Source organism: Ixodes scapularis, unplaced genomic scaffold (genome assembly GCF_016920785.2).
Source record: "Ixodes scapularis isolate PalLabHiFi unplaced genomic scaffold, ASM1692078v2 PGA_scaffold2__306_contigs__length_199485367, whole genome shotgun sequence".
In the NCBI taxonomy this organism is placed as follows: Eukaryota; Metazoa; Arthropoda; class Arachnida; order Ixodida; family Ixodidae; genus Ixodes; species Ixodes scapularis.
In genome coordinates this window covers 160976275-160991046 of record NW_024609857.1, presented here as the reverse complement: position 1 = coordinate 160991046, position 14772 = coordinate 160976275, and the positions used below count along the sequence as shown (strand labels likewise).

Here is a 14772-nt window from a genome sequence, read left to right as displayed (position 1 = left end):
TTCGCCCAGACGATTTAAAAACCGCATGCAACCGATTTGGCGAGCAACTAGACAAGCGACGGCGACCCGCTTCGCTGTCGTTCGGTGACTCGCGCAACGAGGCAAACCCCATGAAAGCGACGGAAGCAAACGACCAAGGCGATGAGCGCTAAGTTTTCTAGAAATCCAAAAACCGAGCTACGCGATGAGCGACAGTGAAGGGTGAACCGCATGTAAGCGAGCGACGGCGACAGCGACGGGAGTCGGCGACGAGCGACGGAGATTTCTCACGGTCGCTCGTCGCGTCGTTCGGTTTTTAGACTTCTAGAAATCGTCGCTCATCGTCTTGGTCGCTTGCTCCCGTCGCTTTCATATAATTTGCCTCGACGCACGAGTGACCGAGCGACGGCGAAGCGGGTCGTCGTCGCTTGTCTCGTCGCCGTCGCTCGTCTCGTCTCGTCGCTACCTCGAAGATGGCGGATCGACGGTGGCGCTCCCTGGCAAAAATTGAACCTGCAGGCCCAGTGAATATCACCTACAGTGCGGATTTTCGCGACTCCCGCGACATACGTTATATGCAGTCTACACTGATGTGTGGATTTTCGCGACTCCCGCGACATACGTTATACACGAACTCATCTCTGTTACGTCACGGCGCGGTGGTGGCGCGTCGGTCGCATTTCTGGTTTGGGGCTGTGGGCAGAAGTCCCCATGCCAGACGTGTATTCCTGTGTTGTTTTGATAGGAACTAGACAAAAACCTGCCTTCTCGTCAAAACGCCACGATTGGGCCGTACCAAAAGTGTCAAGAAAGGTTTGAAAGTCGGTTTTCACGTGCTCGGTTTGTCCGAGAATCTGGATATGTGCCGTGAAAAGGGAAAAGCAGACGCCGTCGGACAACGATTGCTTGGGTGGGAAGCACTTTGGGTTGAATTCACGGACAGCTGTGATCATCAGATTTATTTGCTTTGTTCCAACATGAATGCCAAAAAACCGTCAAGTTGTGCGGACCACCTGCGGACTACGTTCAGTGCGTCTTCAAGTTCTAACGGCCACCTGATCGTTCGAACTGTCGTCTGCTCTTTCAGACGTGTCTGCTTGTAGTCTGCTCTCTCAGACGACGCCGGCCGGTAGACAGAATCTTGGCCCGGTACTTGCGATAAGAAGTGATGCATGCCTCAAAAGACTTACATTTGAAGGTTGGTGAACAGGCTCGATGTAAACAGTAGATACAAGGAGATGTTGATCATTGTTACCAGTGACCATCACCGACTTGCTAGGCCTGATTCGCATGGTCCGATTCTGCTTTAGATTTTGAGTATCGACGTCGACCATCTCAGCTTCGGTTCACGCTTTTGCAGCCCGAGCGACGTTGCGACTGAAAATAGCGAGCGAAATCTCATCATGCGAATCAGGCTTTAGCGTACATTCTGCGGCGTCCACGCAGAATGAATCGCCGCATGCCACATTATTGACGCGAAGTTTTGCGGTGTAACGAGCCTTGTTAATTTCGCTGAGGCCGCTCAAGTAGTCAGACATTGCCAGGAAGACGTAGAATCAACAATTCGAACGCGAAAAAGGGCAGGGGGACTCACACAGACGCCGATAACATCGCATTTCAATGGTTTGTTTATGGGCAACGGCGAGCGTCTTGCCCACACCCCCATCGCGCATGCGCGGCGCCGGTGGCGTCCGCTAAAGGCGTTCCGGGCGCTCCGGTTTGTTTGTAAACATGAGTTGGTGTATATGCGGTCTACACTGTATAGGTAGACTTTTTTTTTTTTTAGGAACAGGGGAAAGTTAGGGCGATAAAACAAACCTTTATTGACAGCACTCTAGGCTAAATCGCAGGGCGATGCCAAAAACTTAATCATCTTCAGAACTTCCAGACATGTCATCGTCGTCCGAAGCTTCGTCAGCTTGATAGACATCCTCGCAAATTTGCAACAATACCTCACTGACACCGTTGTAAAATGATGACAAGAAGAAAGAAGGTGGAGATGGGTGAAGCGGGGAAAGACCAAATTCAAAGACGCGAGCAACGCCGCGAGTCGCCGTGAGCCGTGAGCAACACAAGAGCCGCTACAAGCAACAAGCTAAAGTATCGTATTTACTCGCATAATAAACGCACCCCCCACAACGGGCATCAGTATTTTGACTTTTTTTTTTCCTCCCGTAATTAACGCACCTCCAATTTTCGAATCCGCGAGTCTCGAATTGCGTCCAATTTAGCAAGCCACCAAGCCAGTTTTCTTTTGCCAAGTGGTAAGGCCAAGTCAACCCAAGCCAGGCTGCTCTCGTAATGGCCACAAGTGCATAGTTGCGGTAGTTACAAAAGTGATCAACTGTGCAACTGAGTGTCGCGCACACTTGACGAAGCTTGGGTCGAGGAACTGTCAAGCCCCGGACATTCTTCGACATTCTTCGCCTATCAGATGCATTGATGTCAACTAACAAGCCGTCGTCTGTGGTCTTTTTTTGGACAGTGTAATTGTGAAAGTGGTTAGGCCTAATTTCCCATACTCCGGGTAAATACGTTTATTTAATCTGCAACCGAACGGCACAGAGAGGTGCACACTCTGCTGTAGGCCGAGAGTGTCTGGTAGCCTCTCCGTGAACGAAACTTGATCCGTGCGAGCGGGCTTCGGGAGTTGGCGGTTGGACTTCGTACGAGTTCTTGTCTCCGTCAACAAATCTTGATCCGTGCGACCGGGCTTCGGAGGTCGGGGGTTGGACTTTGTACGAGTTCTTATATGTGTAGTCACAGATTAAGCCTGAGCGTGCCCCCCGGATACTAGCAATATATATCGCCTAAGAACTATCGTGTTGCTTTTCGTGCTGAGTGAGTTTCGTAGGGTATTTTTTCTTTGGCAAAAGGCACTCCGAAAGCGCCCTAAGAAGGTTCGCAATTTATAAAGCATGGTTATTGTGGTGCGTCCTTGACCAGCCGTGGGTGCGCCTCCATCACTGGAGACATGCTACAGTACCTTGCCGTGTCATTTTGGCACCTAATATGACATTTGCACGAAGTGAGTAAATGCAAAAATTTTATCCCGTGTAATGAACACGCCCGCCCCCGCCCCCCCCCCCCCCCCCCCCCTCCCAAATATGTGTAAAGTTTTCGGGAAAAAAAGTGTGTTTATTATGCAAATAAATGCGATAACCTCCGTTGTTGTTTTTTTTCTTTTTCTTTTTGTGCGCATTTGCAAGAAGAAGAATGGAGGGCAAGGTGCATTGCGTTCCTCTCCCTCCCCTTTCCCCTTGCCCAGCGAGGGAAATGAAGGGAACGCTACAGGCACTACAAGCAGGATGGCGAAACCCGACGCCTGAGGGATGTGTGCGAGCAGCGGCCACGCGGGGGGGGGGGGGGGGGCTGCTTGCTGCTGCTGTTTCGGTTGTTAGCGTGCACCAAAAAGAGGTGCCGCTCCACGGCAACGCCGGGCTCAGTGATTCGATAGCTCTATACCCCAAGTTCGCAAATGTAGGTTGAAATTCTTTGGTCACGATTATAGGTCAACCCTCAATTTTTAACATTTCCAAAAAAAAAAAGAAAAAAAAAAAAGTTGAATTATTTGAACAAATACGATACTCACCTTTTTGATGGGGTTCTGGAACTTGTCGGTGATGCTGATCAAGATGTCGGCTTGGTGAACCTCCCCTATGCGGACGTCCGTGGTGCCCTTGCAGGCCACTTTCAGGATGGAGGGCTCCCCAGTCTTGGGCCTAGAATTCAGTGGACTCCTTTTAGCATGCTCCTACAATGCCAAGATTCGGGCAAACACATACGCTGCCACTTTCATGCTAGAGACAGGGTGATACTTTCGTACGAGACCACTTTTTTCCATGGAACGCACACAGTCACACCTCCTAAGTTGCAGAAAATTACTAAGGCATCATGGACCACCACAAAGGGACAAGTTGAATTACCGTAAAGTTCCAAGAGAGCGCCCGCCCCCGAGAGATCAACCATCTTGTTCTTCTGGCTAAATATCTGCAACCTGCTCGTTACGTTCCGAGACCTCCAAGCTAGGCTCGACGTACATCTAAATATTTCCCGGGGGCCTGCGGTTGCGGGCATGGACAGTAACGAGCGGGCACGTAGCGAGGTGCGAGCAGCAGTTAGCTAGACGGCATCCGTGCCAAATGCATCCTCGACGGCCACTCCCCGAGATGCAGTTGGGAGCAAGGCCCTCACTTGATGGTGAAGGAGAAGTCAACCACGTGTCCCGTGTTGATGGAGATGTGGCAAAAGAGGCTCTGCTTGATGGACGAGGGGCACATGATGTCTGGCAGCGTCCCCGTTAGCAGCTCCTCCTTGGACAGGTTGGAGGCCCAGTTCAGCTTCAGCTTGGACACAACGCTGTTCGTCAGGGTCACGGGCTTTCCGATTTCGTCCCGGACCTCAAACCCTGCACATCCGCAACAATGGGTCCAGTGTTATGCCTGTTTATCTCCTCCTTTCAAGAGTACACCCCGATGCTTTCAAGCGTTGAACAAATGCTTCAATAAGACAATGTAATAGATCTGCTACAAAAGGTTAAAATCTTATCTTGATTCTTTGCATAAAGCCGAGAGATCCAGAGTGCGTCGCGTGTCTCTTAGCCTCAAACTTTTTTTATGCCTTTAGACATTTAGATGTGTATTAACTTTTCAACTTTTTAGTAATTTAGACCCCTTTCGTGTGTACTGTTAGTTGGATTTTGGAGGGTTTTCTAGACTTGTTTGAGAGGCTAAGACACACAATACCATTCTGTGTCTTCCCCTTTTACTAGAAGAATCAAGGTAAGTAGCCAATTTTTCCCATTAAATTACAACTTGAATCATTTAACTTATTGTTTGCGGACTGTTGCTTGTCTGACGTCACACGAAGTCACGCAACATGGTCGTGTAATTATGACATCACGTGAAGTCATGAAATATCACATCAAGTCACATGATAAGCCCACATGACCGCGACGTCGCATAAAATCAGGTGACGTGATCATATTAAGTAATCACAAACTCTGGTGGATCCCGTAAGAGCTACAGACCGACACGCGAGCTTGATGTCACGGAGCTGCGGCGGCACTGCGATCGTGCCGGAGCCGGTTGGTGTGGGCAAAAGGGTGCACGTTTTGCATGGGCATCATAGCATTTCAGCATGCCGCGAAGCTCTGTTGCCGTTAATTGCACAGAAAGGTGCAAAAAAAGTAGCAGAGCGAGTTTCCGCAAGTTCTTAGCAGACTCTGAAAGGCACAGAAGGTGGATAATATCCGTGGACCGAAAAGAATGGTTGCCTCGCACGAACGACGGTTTGTGCGGCAAGCACTTTGTTGAAGGCTAGTGCAGCTTCCATTTCAATACCCGTCCCGAGGATTGCTTATGTGCAGGGAAACCGTCGTCTGATCGAGACCACCCGGGTTTTGTTCCCACGGTGTTCCCGCACAAAGCACCGGCCAAGCGCTCGTCGGAGGCTCGCTAAGCCCGTGCTACCAAGCAGAAGGGGATCGGCGACAGAACGGCAGTGTGGTAGGCGTTACCGAAAAAAAAGTAACGAAATATGTTACTTGTTAGGCGCAAATAAAATGTATGCATTACCGAGCTATATTACCTAAAAATAAAAGGAACACGTTACCGCTCGATAAAAAGTAACGCACGTTACTTCTGCGTTACTTTTTAAATTATGATTTAACACATTTTACTGTTTTGACGATACAGGTATGCATAAGCTCGTGTATAAAGAAACATTACGCTCATGCAGAAACTGATTATAATTACTTTATCTCTTTACGGTTTCACCTAAATACTCGCAAGAAAAAACGCAAAGGAAAACGCAGAAAACTTGGAAATTCACATGGCTTAACTCCTAAAAACACGGAAAAAATTGAAGTGTAATTTCTGTAAGACTTGGGAAGTAGTAACGAGTAATGTTACTTGAATTGGTCGAAAAAGTAACGAGTAGGTTACTATACGTTACTGAAAAAAGTAGCGTGTTCCTGGTTACGCCGTTACTTGTAACGTGTCACCGCCAAGACTGCAGAATGAACAAAGCGTTACTGCTTGTCATGCCTTGTGGTCATGAGGGTAGGAAAAATATAATACCTTTACTTTAAGACTCTGTGTGTATTTAATCAATTAATAAATACACTTCCGCAGACACACAGTCTGCTGATCCCACCGGCATTGCGGAAAGCGACTCAAGGCCTCGAGAGTAGGGATGTCGCGAACCACCCTAGGTTCGATTTCGAAAGGTTTCGATATTTGCGAAGCGAACTGAGGTTCGATTTCGAAAAATTTCGATATTTTCGTATCGACCGAAGTTCGATTTCGAAAAATTCTCAACTTTTGTCCACAGCGGAGTTTCGAATTCGAAAATTTCGAAGCTTTCACGGTTTCTAAAATTTCGAATTCGAATATTTCGCAATATTTTTTTACTTCAGGTTCGATAAATTCGAAAATTTCGAAATTCTTTGTAAAAAAAATTTGAAAACTTTGAACGCTTCGAATTTTTATAGACATGAAGTTCGAACAATTAGAAGATTTCAAATTTCTTTTTGCATAAAGTTCGAAAAGTTCGAAGGTTTCGATTCTCTTTTAACGGTAAAATAAAAAATAAAAAAAAAACTTCGAAGATTTTGAATTTTTTTCTAATCCAAGTTTTCAAATTTCGAAGTCCGATTTGCAAGTTTTTCCACAGTTTCAGTTTCAAATAATGTTTTCACTGCTCACTGGTTTTCACAAAATCAAGTTTAGAAAAGTTAGGGTGTGATATCTAGATTCTGCGAAGTTGGTCAGGCAATTAAATGAGACGACGAGTGTCCCGGACGTGCTAGAATATTTGCCAGTGCAGAATTGTGACCGCCAGCCCCGGGGGGGGGGGGGGTTGTCTTTAACCTGCATCACGCAGTAGTGATTGCACGAACACACTGTTTTACGAGACTCTTCCAGTTCGAAACGGCCAGGGGCGAGCAGGAGGTTGAGGCTCAGAAAAACCTTGAAGCGACCTGGCAAACTAGCTCGCCACCCCTTGCACGCTGGTAGTAATCCGATCCGGTGAAGTTTATAATTGTCCTGGAGGTTTATTTTCTGGGACGGAGGAATCGCCTCGCAAAAAGCACAAAAGCCGACACAACTCGAGGTCCAGGAGCGTTCTACCATACAAGTGGCGTCGGAAGAGGAAAAACGGGGGGAAAGAGGGTAGCAGGGGGGGGGGGGGGGGGGGGGGGGGCTTCAGCCTCCTTCTTCCCCTTGCAGGTATTTCGGACTGTTAAAGAAAACAATACGGGGATAGAGGGCGTGGTCGAGCTTATTTAAATCTGAAATTATTTATGCATATGTATAGCTAATGTTGCTCTTCACTGCATAAAAGATCGCGTAGATGGTCATTGTTAGAAACTCGTTGTCAGAAGGCACTGCTCGTCACATGCTTAGTGGTTCGGAAATTCAAAGCTGTCTTTTCGACCTAAACACCTGTGCCGATAGTAACAAAAGGAAAAAAAAAAAAAAGAATAAATGCGGGAATAAAAAGCAGGAGAAAAAAAAAAAACTATCAAGAATTCGTCGGAAGTGTTCTATTCTTGCATATTCAGAGGTTCAGAACTTCGAAACAAGTTTCTTTTACCAAAATGTGTACAGGCTAAAAGAAACACGTCCCAGGAACGTGAAGCGAAACAAAAAAAGTTTTCTTTTAATGACCTGCTGAACTTGAACACTACAAGAAATCTTCTCCCATGAGTTAATTTATTCCTTAACATGAAAAAACAATAAATATATTATTTTGTATTCTGCAGATGGCAATGATATGTACTGTCTGTGGTGTTAATTTAAATGCGATGCCTCAAACAACTTAGACGAAAATAAATATAAAGTTTAGGTCATAATTGCATGCAGATACATGTTTGGACATTTCTTCGAAACTCACGTTGAATAACAATAATCACATCTTAAGACGGCACTTACCTAGGCTATACATAGATCATTCTTAAAAAAATGATAACATATCTACCATAAATAGCTCCGGCTGCAGCGTGCTTCAAATCTGGCACAAACGATAATCGTCAAAAACCCGTCGTCCTTCCTCGCCCCTTCGGGGATTTATTTCTTTAAACCTAAGCATGCCAGAACGTTGAAACAAACGACATTGTCTTTCGTAAGGAACGCAGCACCGCGTGTAAAAGTTTGAGAAAAAAAAAATTACGAATGTACCCCACTACTTGAAATCAAATGAAACCGTCCGCCGGTCTTTCGAAGTTCGACGAACGTCGAACTTTTACCCTAAAAGTTCGAAGTTCGTCGAACTTCTGACTTTTCAGAAATCGAAATTTCGAAACTTTTCGAATTCTCTTGATAAACAAGTTCGAAAGTTCGAAATTCATCGAATTTTTCGGTCAGTCAAGTTCGAAAGTTCGACAAGCATCGAACCTTGCAGCGCAATAATTTCGAAAGTTCGAAAAAGATCGAATTTTTTAGCGTAATAAGTTCGACGGTTCGAAAAGCGTCAAACTTCTTAGCTTAACAAGTTCGAAAATTCGACCTCCGTCGAATTTTACGATATAGACAATTCGAAAAATCGAAATCTTTCGAACCTTTCGAACCACTTGATTCGATCATCGAAACTTCGATTCGAAAAAAGTTCGCGGCATCCCTACTCGAGAGACTTGTACACCTGCACCTTGTTGGCCGTGAACTCGCTTGGCGAAAAAACTGAATAAACATTGACGTGAGCCATAGACGTCGGTGGCAGCAACTTCACGTCTGAGCTCGAGCAGGCCTTGTTTGCGGCGTACGGATCCTCAAAGGCAACGCCGCCCATGCGCAGTTTGTTTCGATACCGCAGCAGTTCCGGCTCAGGTAGCGAGCTCAAATAGTCGGGCATAGCATACGACACACGTTGTCAGGAAATACGACGCACAAATAAAGCTAGAAGCGTTCCTAAAACGTCAACAATGAGCGCAAGCCACACAATGCAATGGTGAAAACAAGGAGAGCCGGGCCGCTTTTGCCCACATAGCTTCCGCGCACGCGCGATTTTCCGGCTGCGTTGGTAAACAGAGCCACTCTGTGTGTTGGTCTATAGTGGTCAAGTGATTAGGTAATCCATGGCGAATATGTGATAGGACATCACATGACCCTTCCCGACACTGGGGCAACAGATGTTGTGCAGCAGCACAAGTACATTGTCTCAATATTACCAGGCTTGCGAGAGGTCCGTGGTTCAATTCCCGGTGAGAGGCCGAGTGTTTTCTCGTAAAGACACCCGGCTGTTTTACGCTTTCGTAACAACTCTTTGTGACACTGAAAGCCTGCAAAACAGCTCGTACAAACATTCTGCTTTAAAACTAGCCCAAAATAATGTAATCATACCTCTAACCGTTGGTTCATCACCTTACACACATCTATCTGAACCCTTCAGGGAATCGCCAACTCTTGGAGACATTGCCAACCCTTCGAAACATCACCGACCAGCCCAAGCTTCCATCCAGAATACAAGCGTTGCTTCTTGCACCTTACTGGAAATGTTAGTCTGCAGTCATTCGTGCAACAAAAATTGGACCCGGTCGTGGCTCGGCCAACCGAGCGTCGCCACGCGAAAAACGAGAGACTCACTGAGTCCTGTGATGGTGTCTCCTGCGACCCAGGAGAGGTCTCGCCCATTCTCGAGCTCCATCTCCTCCCCGTCCTCTCCGGTGCAGCAGAGGTAGAGAGAGGCCGCCTGGTGGCTCGGAAGCATCGTTAGAACCCTCTCCACGTGCCCGATGCTCTTGTTGTTCTGCCACGAGAAACCGGAGAGAGGGGGGCATTAGGAACGGGTTTTTTAAAGCCGACACCCTAACCGGGCACAAAAGACCGAGCCTACTCGACGCTGCTTTTAAAGACAGACTTTAGTTTTCTACTATCAATTATATACTGCTTCGTACGTGGTGTGCAGTCCTGGCCAATGCAAGCCGAAACGACCGAGTGATGACCGAAAGACGCCGGTGTCGCTGCTTCAACACAAGAAGTTGAACTAGCAGCAAGAGATGACGTGCGGACGAGAATGCAATGGCATGCTACCTGGCTCGGCCCGATCATTCTTCACAACTGCACGCCGTTGCCGCTCGCGTGCTGCTGCTGAACTTGTTTCTAGTTATCACTGTTTCTGCCCGTTCAAAGATCTAAAGAAATCGGAGCGCAGTTACACTATCGCGCAACTTGCATCGCGGCGACATTGGCTCGGTGCTCGCATGATTCGCTATTCTTGTGGCATCGTCACCGTTTCTGCACACCCTCCCTAGCACCGACTCTGAGGATTCTCCCGCCATTTTTGCTTCAGCTGTCGATACCGCCCCCTCCATGCGCGACCCTTACTTCGGTTAAGACGAGCCTCTTCAGTACATCGCAACAGGAAGTCGCATTCCTCGTACCCGCTCAAACTTTTCGAACTCTAGCCATACGGTGTGCAAGTTTGTCTGCTCGGTCAGTCATGCCCATGCGCCGGCACAACGATGTGTCGACTACGGCCACCGTCAAAGTGGGAACGGCGGGACGTCTCTTTCAAACACCTAGCCTCCAGCACACGCCTGAGGCACCCGAAGTTTTTGCGAAGGACGACCGTGCAATTCCCCTGGGAGGTTCCCACTAACAGCCGTCGCTGTAAAAGTTATTTCTCTGGCGCGGAGACCATGCGCCAGATAGTAAAGGCAACACCATGCGCGAGTAGGCGAGAGGAAGAGTAAAGGAGACGGCGAAGTCGCACGCCAGTGCTCCCGACGCTCTCGTCCGTAAGACGTCTCCCATTGCTAGTTCTCGCATTGAGGCAATACCACCGGTATCTTTCGGTCATCACTCGGTCGTTCCAGCTTGCATTCTCCACAACTTTACAAAGCTACTGAAGCGGCTGGTGCAAGCACGTGGCTTGATCTCGAGGTTCATTTGCGCGCACCACAGCGCAAATTAGGCACTGCGATGAAGGCCCGCACTCCCACCAGTAGCTTTTACAGCATTGTACACAAGGCAAGAACGAAAGTATAGTCACAATCTTCAAAAAATCTTTGGACTGCAATACCTGCGCAGCACCAGTATCGCATACCTGCCAAGTTCGGAGAAACTAAATCAAAGACATTTTATAAGCCAGTGTAAGGGGAAGGCAGTGCTTTTCTGATGGGAAACGTCTTCCATTTCGGTCAGTAGGGGGTCAATTGCTAAAACTGCATGTAACAAAAACATGTAACAATAATATTGTTTATACAGTGCAACCCACTTACAACGATACCACATATAACGATGTGCTGCTTATAACGATCAGTTTCTGGAGTTTCTAGACTGGAAATGATCAGTTTCTAGTCCAGATACAACGATAATCGGTTATAACAATTGCAATTGAGGGTTTTCTCATTATCGTTATTAGAAGTGGGTTGCACTGTATCTTTATAACCGTACAACCCACGTGTCTCACTCTGGTACCGTTTCTGTACCCTACTGCCCATACACCCTCTGCAGCACGCACAAGACGTTGCACGTACCCCACCGTGGCTGCGTCCCCGATACAGCCTACCTGATTTTTAGAGCGAAGCTGTTAAGGGCTAGTTTCCCGAAGATCGTGTCCCCTGCAAAGAAATGTCGACACAAAACTCTGGTTGCCGTCGTCGCTCATAGATGGCGGTAGCTGTCCAGAGTGTTGTGTTTGCCGGTTGTCCACTTGCCGCCATCGCTCATAGACCGCCGCAACATTTCTTTGGGGGAAGAAGCGCGGGAACGGAATGAGCGGCGAAGTGCGCAGCAGCGCGAATGGTTTCGTAACCGCCGCGAGACCGCTATCACCTAAAGTTACACTGCGTCGAGCGCTTCAGGATTCCTTGCGAAAGAAGAGCCTGGAAAGCCACCACCGAGAACAGAAGCTAAAGCTCTGCTGCTTTTCCTTCTTCACCGAAGTGGAAAGGCTGAATGTTTTTCATTTAACTTTTATTTATTTATTTATTATTCTGTATCTCTTTTTATACATTATTTCATTTTATTATCAACATTCAAGACGTGCCGCTTTCGCCGACACGTTGCATTCAACTAGGAAACTTTCAGCTGTTCCACTCTGGTGAAGTAGGAAGACCAGCCAAGCTGTACTATGGTTGGAATAAAGTAATGGCCGGCTGTAAGTCGGCAAGCCAGAGTGGAAAGGCTGGAAAGGTTATGCCATCAATAGCGACGGCAGCAACCAGACAACCAGCAAGCCAGTTGTCTGGTTGCCATTGTCGCTCATAGATGGCGGTAGCTGTCTAGAGTTTCATGTCATCATTTTGTTTGCTGACGGACACGACACTGGAGAAACTAGCCCTTAACAGCTCCACTGTAAAACATTTGCCCTTCTAGAGCAGCCAGGCTTGCAACCAGGCTTGCAGCCGAGGGGGTATTCAACTGCCATCGCACCAACCCAGATTTCGAGCCCCTCTGGGGCATCTTGTATCGACATTATAAGGACCTTTGTAAGCTTTCTATACAACCTTAACGAAGTGCAACGCTCCCGTTCGTGACAATTTTCTCGTAGAAAACCACCCATAATACACATTCTGAATAGAAAACGACCCATAACACACCATGCGACCCGTAGTGATACCAGTCAATGACCTCGTAACCTGTAGTGGCATCGTGAAATAGCAACGTAACACAAATCCCAATTTCGTTTCCTGCTAAAACGCAGTTCTGAATGAAATTTCAAAAAGTCGTCCGGAATTTCGGGCATGGCAGAAGGAAGACTACCTGGACTTCGAACTTGGCCACGACCCTCTCCTCTTTCTGCACCTGACGCAGGTTGAGGGCAGGTCCCGTGATGGTGCCCTTGCAGCTGTTGGAAAGGTCCGCCGTGTACGTGGGGAGCCCCGACTGGCGGGGGGCCTGGAACTGAGAGGCGGGCGGGGAGCAACGGAAGGTCAGAAAGCCGTCGGCAACCGATCGTCCATAGGGACGGTGCTAACTTTTGCCGAACCGCGAGGTCCAACCGGTTCGGAAAACCCAACTTTCGGCGAACTTCGACCGAGTTGAACCTTTTAAGGGGGGAGGCTGGTTTTTAAATGGTAAAAAGTATGGCAAAAGTCATTTTTGAGAAAATGCCTTTTCTGATGTTTAGACATACCCACTCAGCTCTGTGCAAAATATTATTGTTCTATCTAATTTTTAAATACGAAAGGAAAAAATGAGGTCTTCATTTTCTATTAACATTAAAGAGATGCTGAACCGAAATTTTGATTCAACAAAGCACGCGGTAAAAGTGTGCAATGGGATGCTACAAACACCAAAACACCACTCATACAGCGATATCTCGAACGGATGACCAAATTTTTCAACAAAAAGGAGGCGCATTTGACAGAGATGATGTCGTCATGTTTCTCCGAGAAGGAGAGGGAACGGCCTCGCGTCTTCTCCGCCTCACAGCCTTGAGGGAGCGAAGCGAAGAGAGGAGGAAACTCGGTATAGTGATGTCACGCGCCTCGTCGGCCTAGTTCAATCTCGACCTCTTTTTCCAAAAATACGGCCATCCATTCGAGATATTGCCTTACGAGTAGTGGTGTAGGGATTGTAGCGCCCCGCCTACATTTCCTGCATTGTTTTTTCTGAAATCCAAATTTCGTTTCACCATCCCTTTAAGTACTTACTTCAAGGGGTTTTTCTCTCTTCAAACTTTTTTCACAAGTACCGATGCCTTACAGGCGTTTTCTGAAGTTTGTCTTCGACAATATTAACACATACATGCTGATTGAAGCCTGAGACTGTGGTTTGAAAAACGGAAACTTGTGAAGAAGCCGTAGCAACCATCTTGTCTTAAGCACATAAGCTATTGCAATGCAGTCTTGCAATGCATTTTGCCTCGACTAAAGTTGCCTTTAGTCGAGGCCGTGTGGATTTAGCGAGCAAAAAGTGACACTTGCAGCACATAGTTGCGCGTACCTTGCAGAGGACCGTGAACTTCGGTTCACAGGTGTAGTTCCCTGCCATGTCAAGCACGGCCACTTCAAAGACCGGCGAGGAACCGTTTTCAAACTGGAGCTGGTCTTCCACTTCAGGGAGGACTTGCAGCTCGTACGCCGGACCTGCGGCACAAAGCACATGATGAGATCATTTGACGAGAACGTACACCTCTTTAATCTGACAATCGCCTCCCTGTCGGGAGACAACGTGCCGCCAAACAACAGAAACGCCAGACGTACCCGGAAGCAGACGTATCTTGAGGGTCTGAGTGTTCTCTTCCAGCCCCGGGATCTTCACTGTCAAGGTGAAACTCTGTTTGCCCGTACAAGGATAAAAGAAACAAAAGAGAGAGACTTTGGCGAGCACCACCAGCTACTACACTGCAAAATAAATTCCCCTGCTATTGTGGCAAAGGCAGTGGTAACGCAGAATGTTGTAACGCAGTGGTAACAAAGGCAGTGGTAACAAAGGCAGTGGTAATGCAGAATGATCACAGCGCCACCGCTTCCAGTGCCGCGGCAACTCGGAGACAGGAACTCCAGGAGCAAAACATATGAAAATGAATAAGACTAGTGCCGCGCTTCCTCGTGAACGGTGCCATCAAAAAGCGCACCGAAATAAAAGGAGAAAGAGTGCACACACTCAGGAAAGGAGCTTGCTCGTCTAGCGCGTGCTACAAGTATGTCACGTCACCGCAGTCTGTGTTTGGCCATATCATGTGAACCGCGGGAGCAACTTGGGTCTACCAGCAAGACGTGAGGCTAACACTCGCGTCAGATCGGTAAGGAGAGGAGTGCAGCATCAACATTCGGCTGCCAATCGCATTTTCTGGTTCCTCCATCGTGGGGGTGAGAACCGGAAAAGGTTGGGAGGCAGCCAT

At 47.6% G+C, this 14772-nt stretch overlaps 1 protein-coding gene across 1 annotated transcript in view; it reads right to left on the bottom strand.

Annotated features, from left to right (window-relative positions):
- The window catches only part of LOC8053711 (structural maintenance of chromosomes flexible hinge domain-containing protein 1), a 122065-nt gene that overhangs the window by 47687 nt on the left and 59606 nt on the right, over positions 1-14772 (bottom strand). The window contains 6 exon segments of the mRNA XM_029983900.4: positions 3572-3701; positions 4174-4387; positions 9564-9726; positions 12687-12827; positions 13872-14014; positions 14132-14204. Of these exon segments, the coding sequence (XP_029839760.2) occupies positions 3572-3701; positions 4174-4387; positions 9564-9726; positions 12687-12827; positions 13872-14014; positions 14132-14204 (864 nt within the window).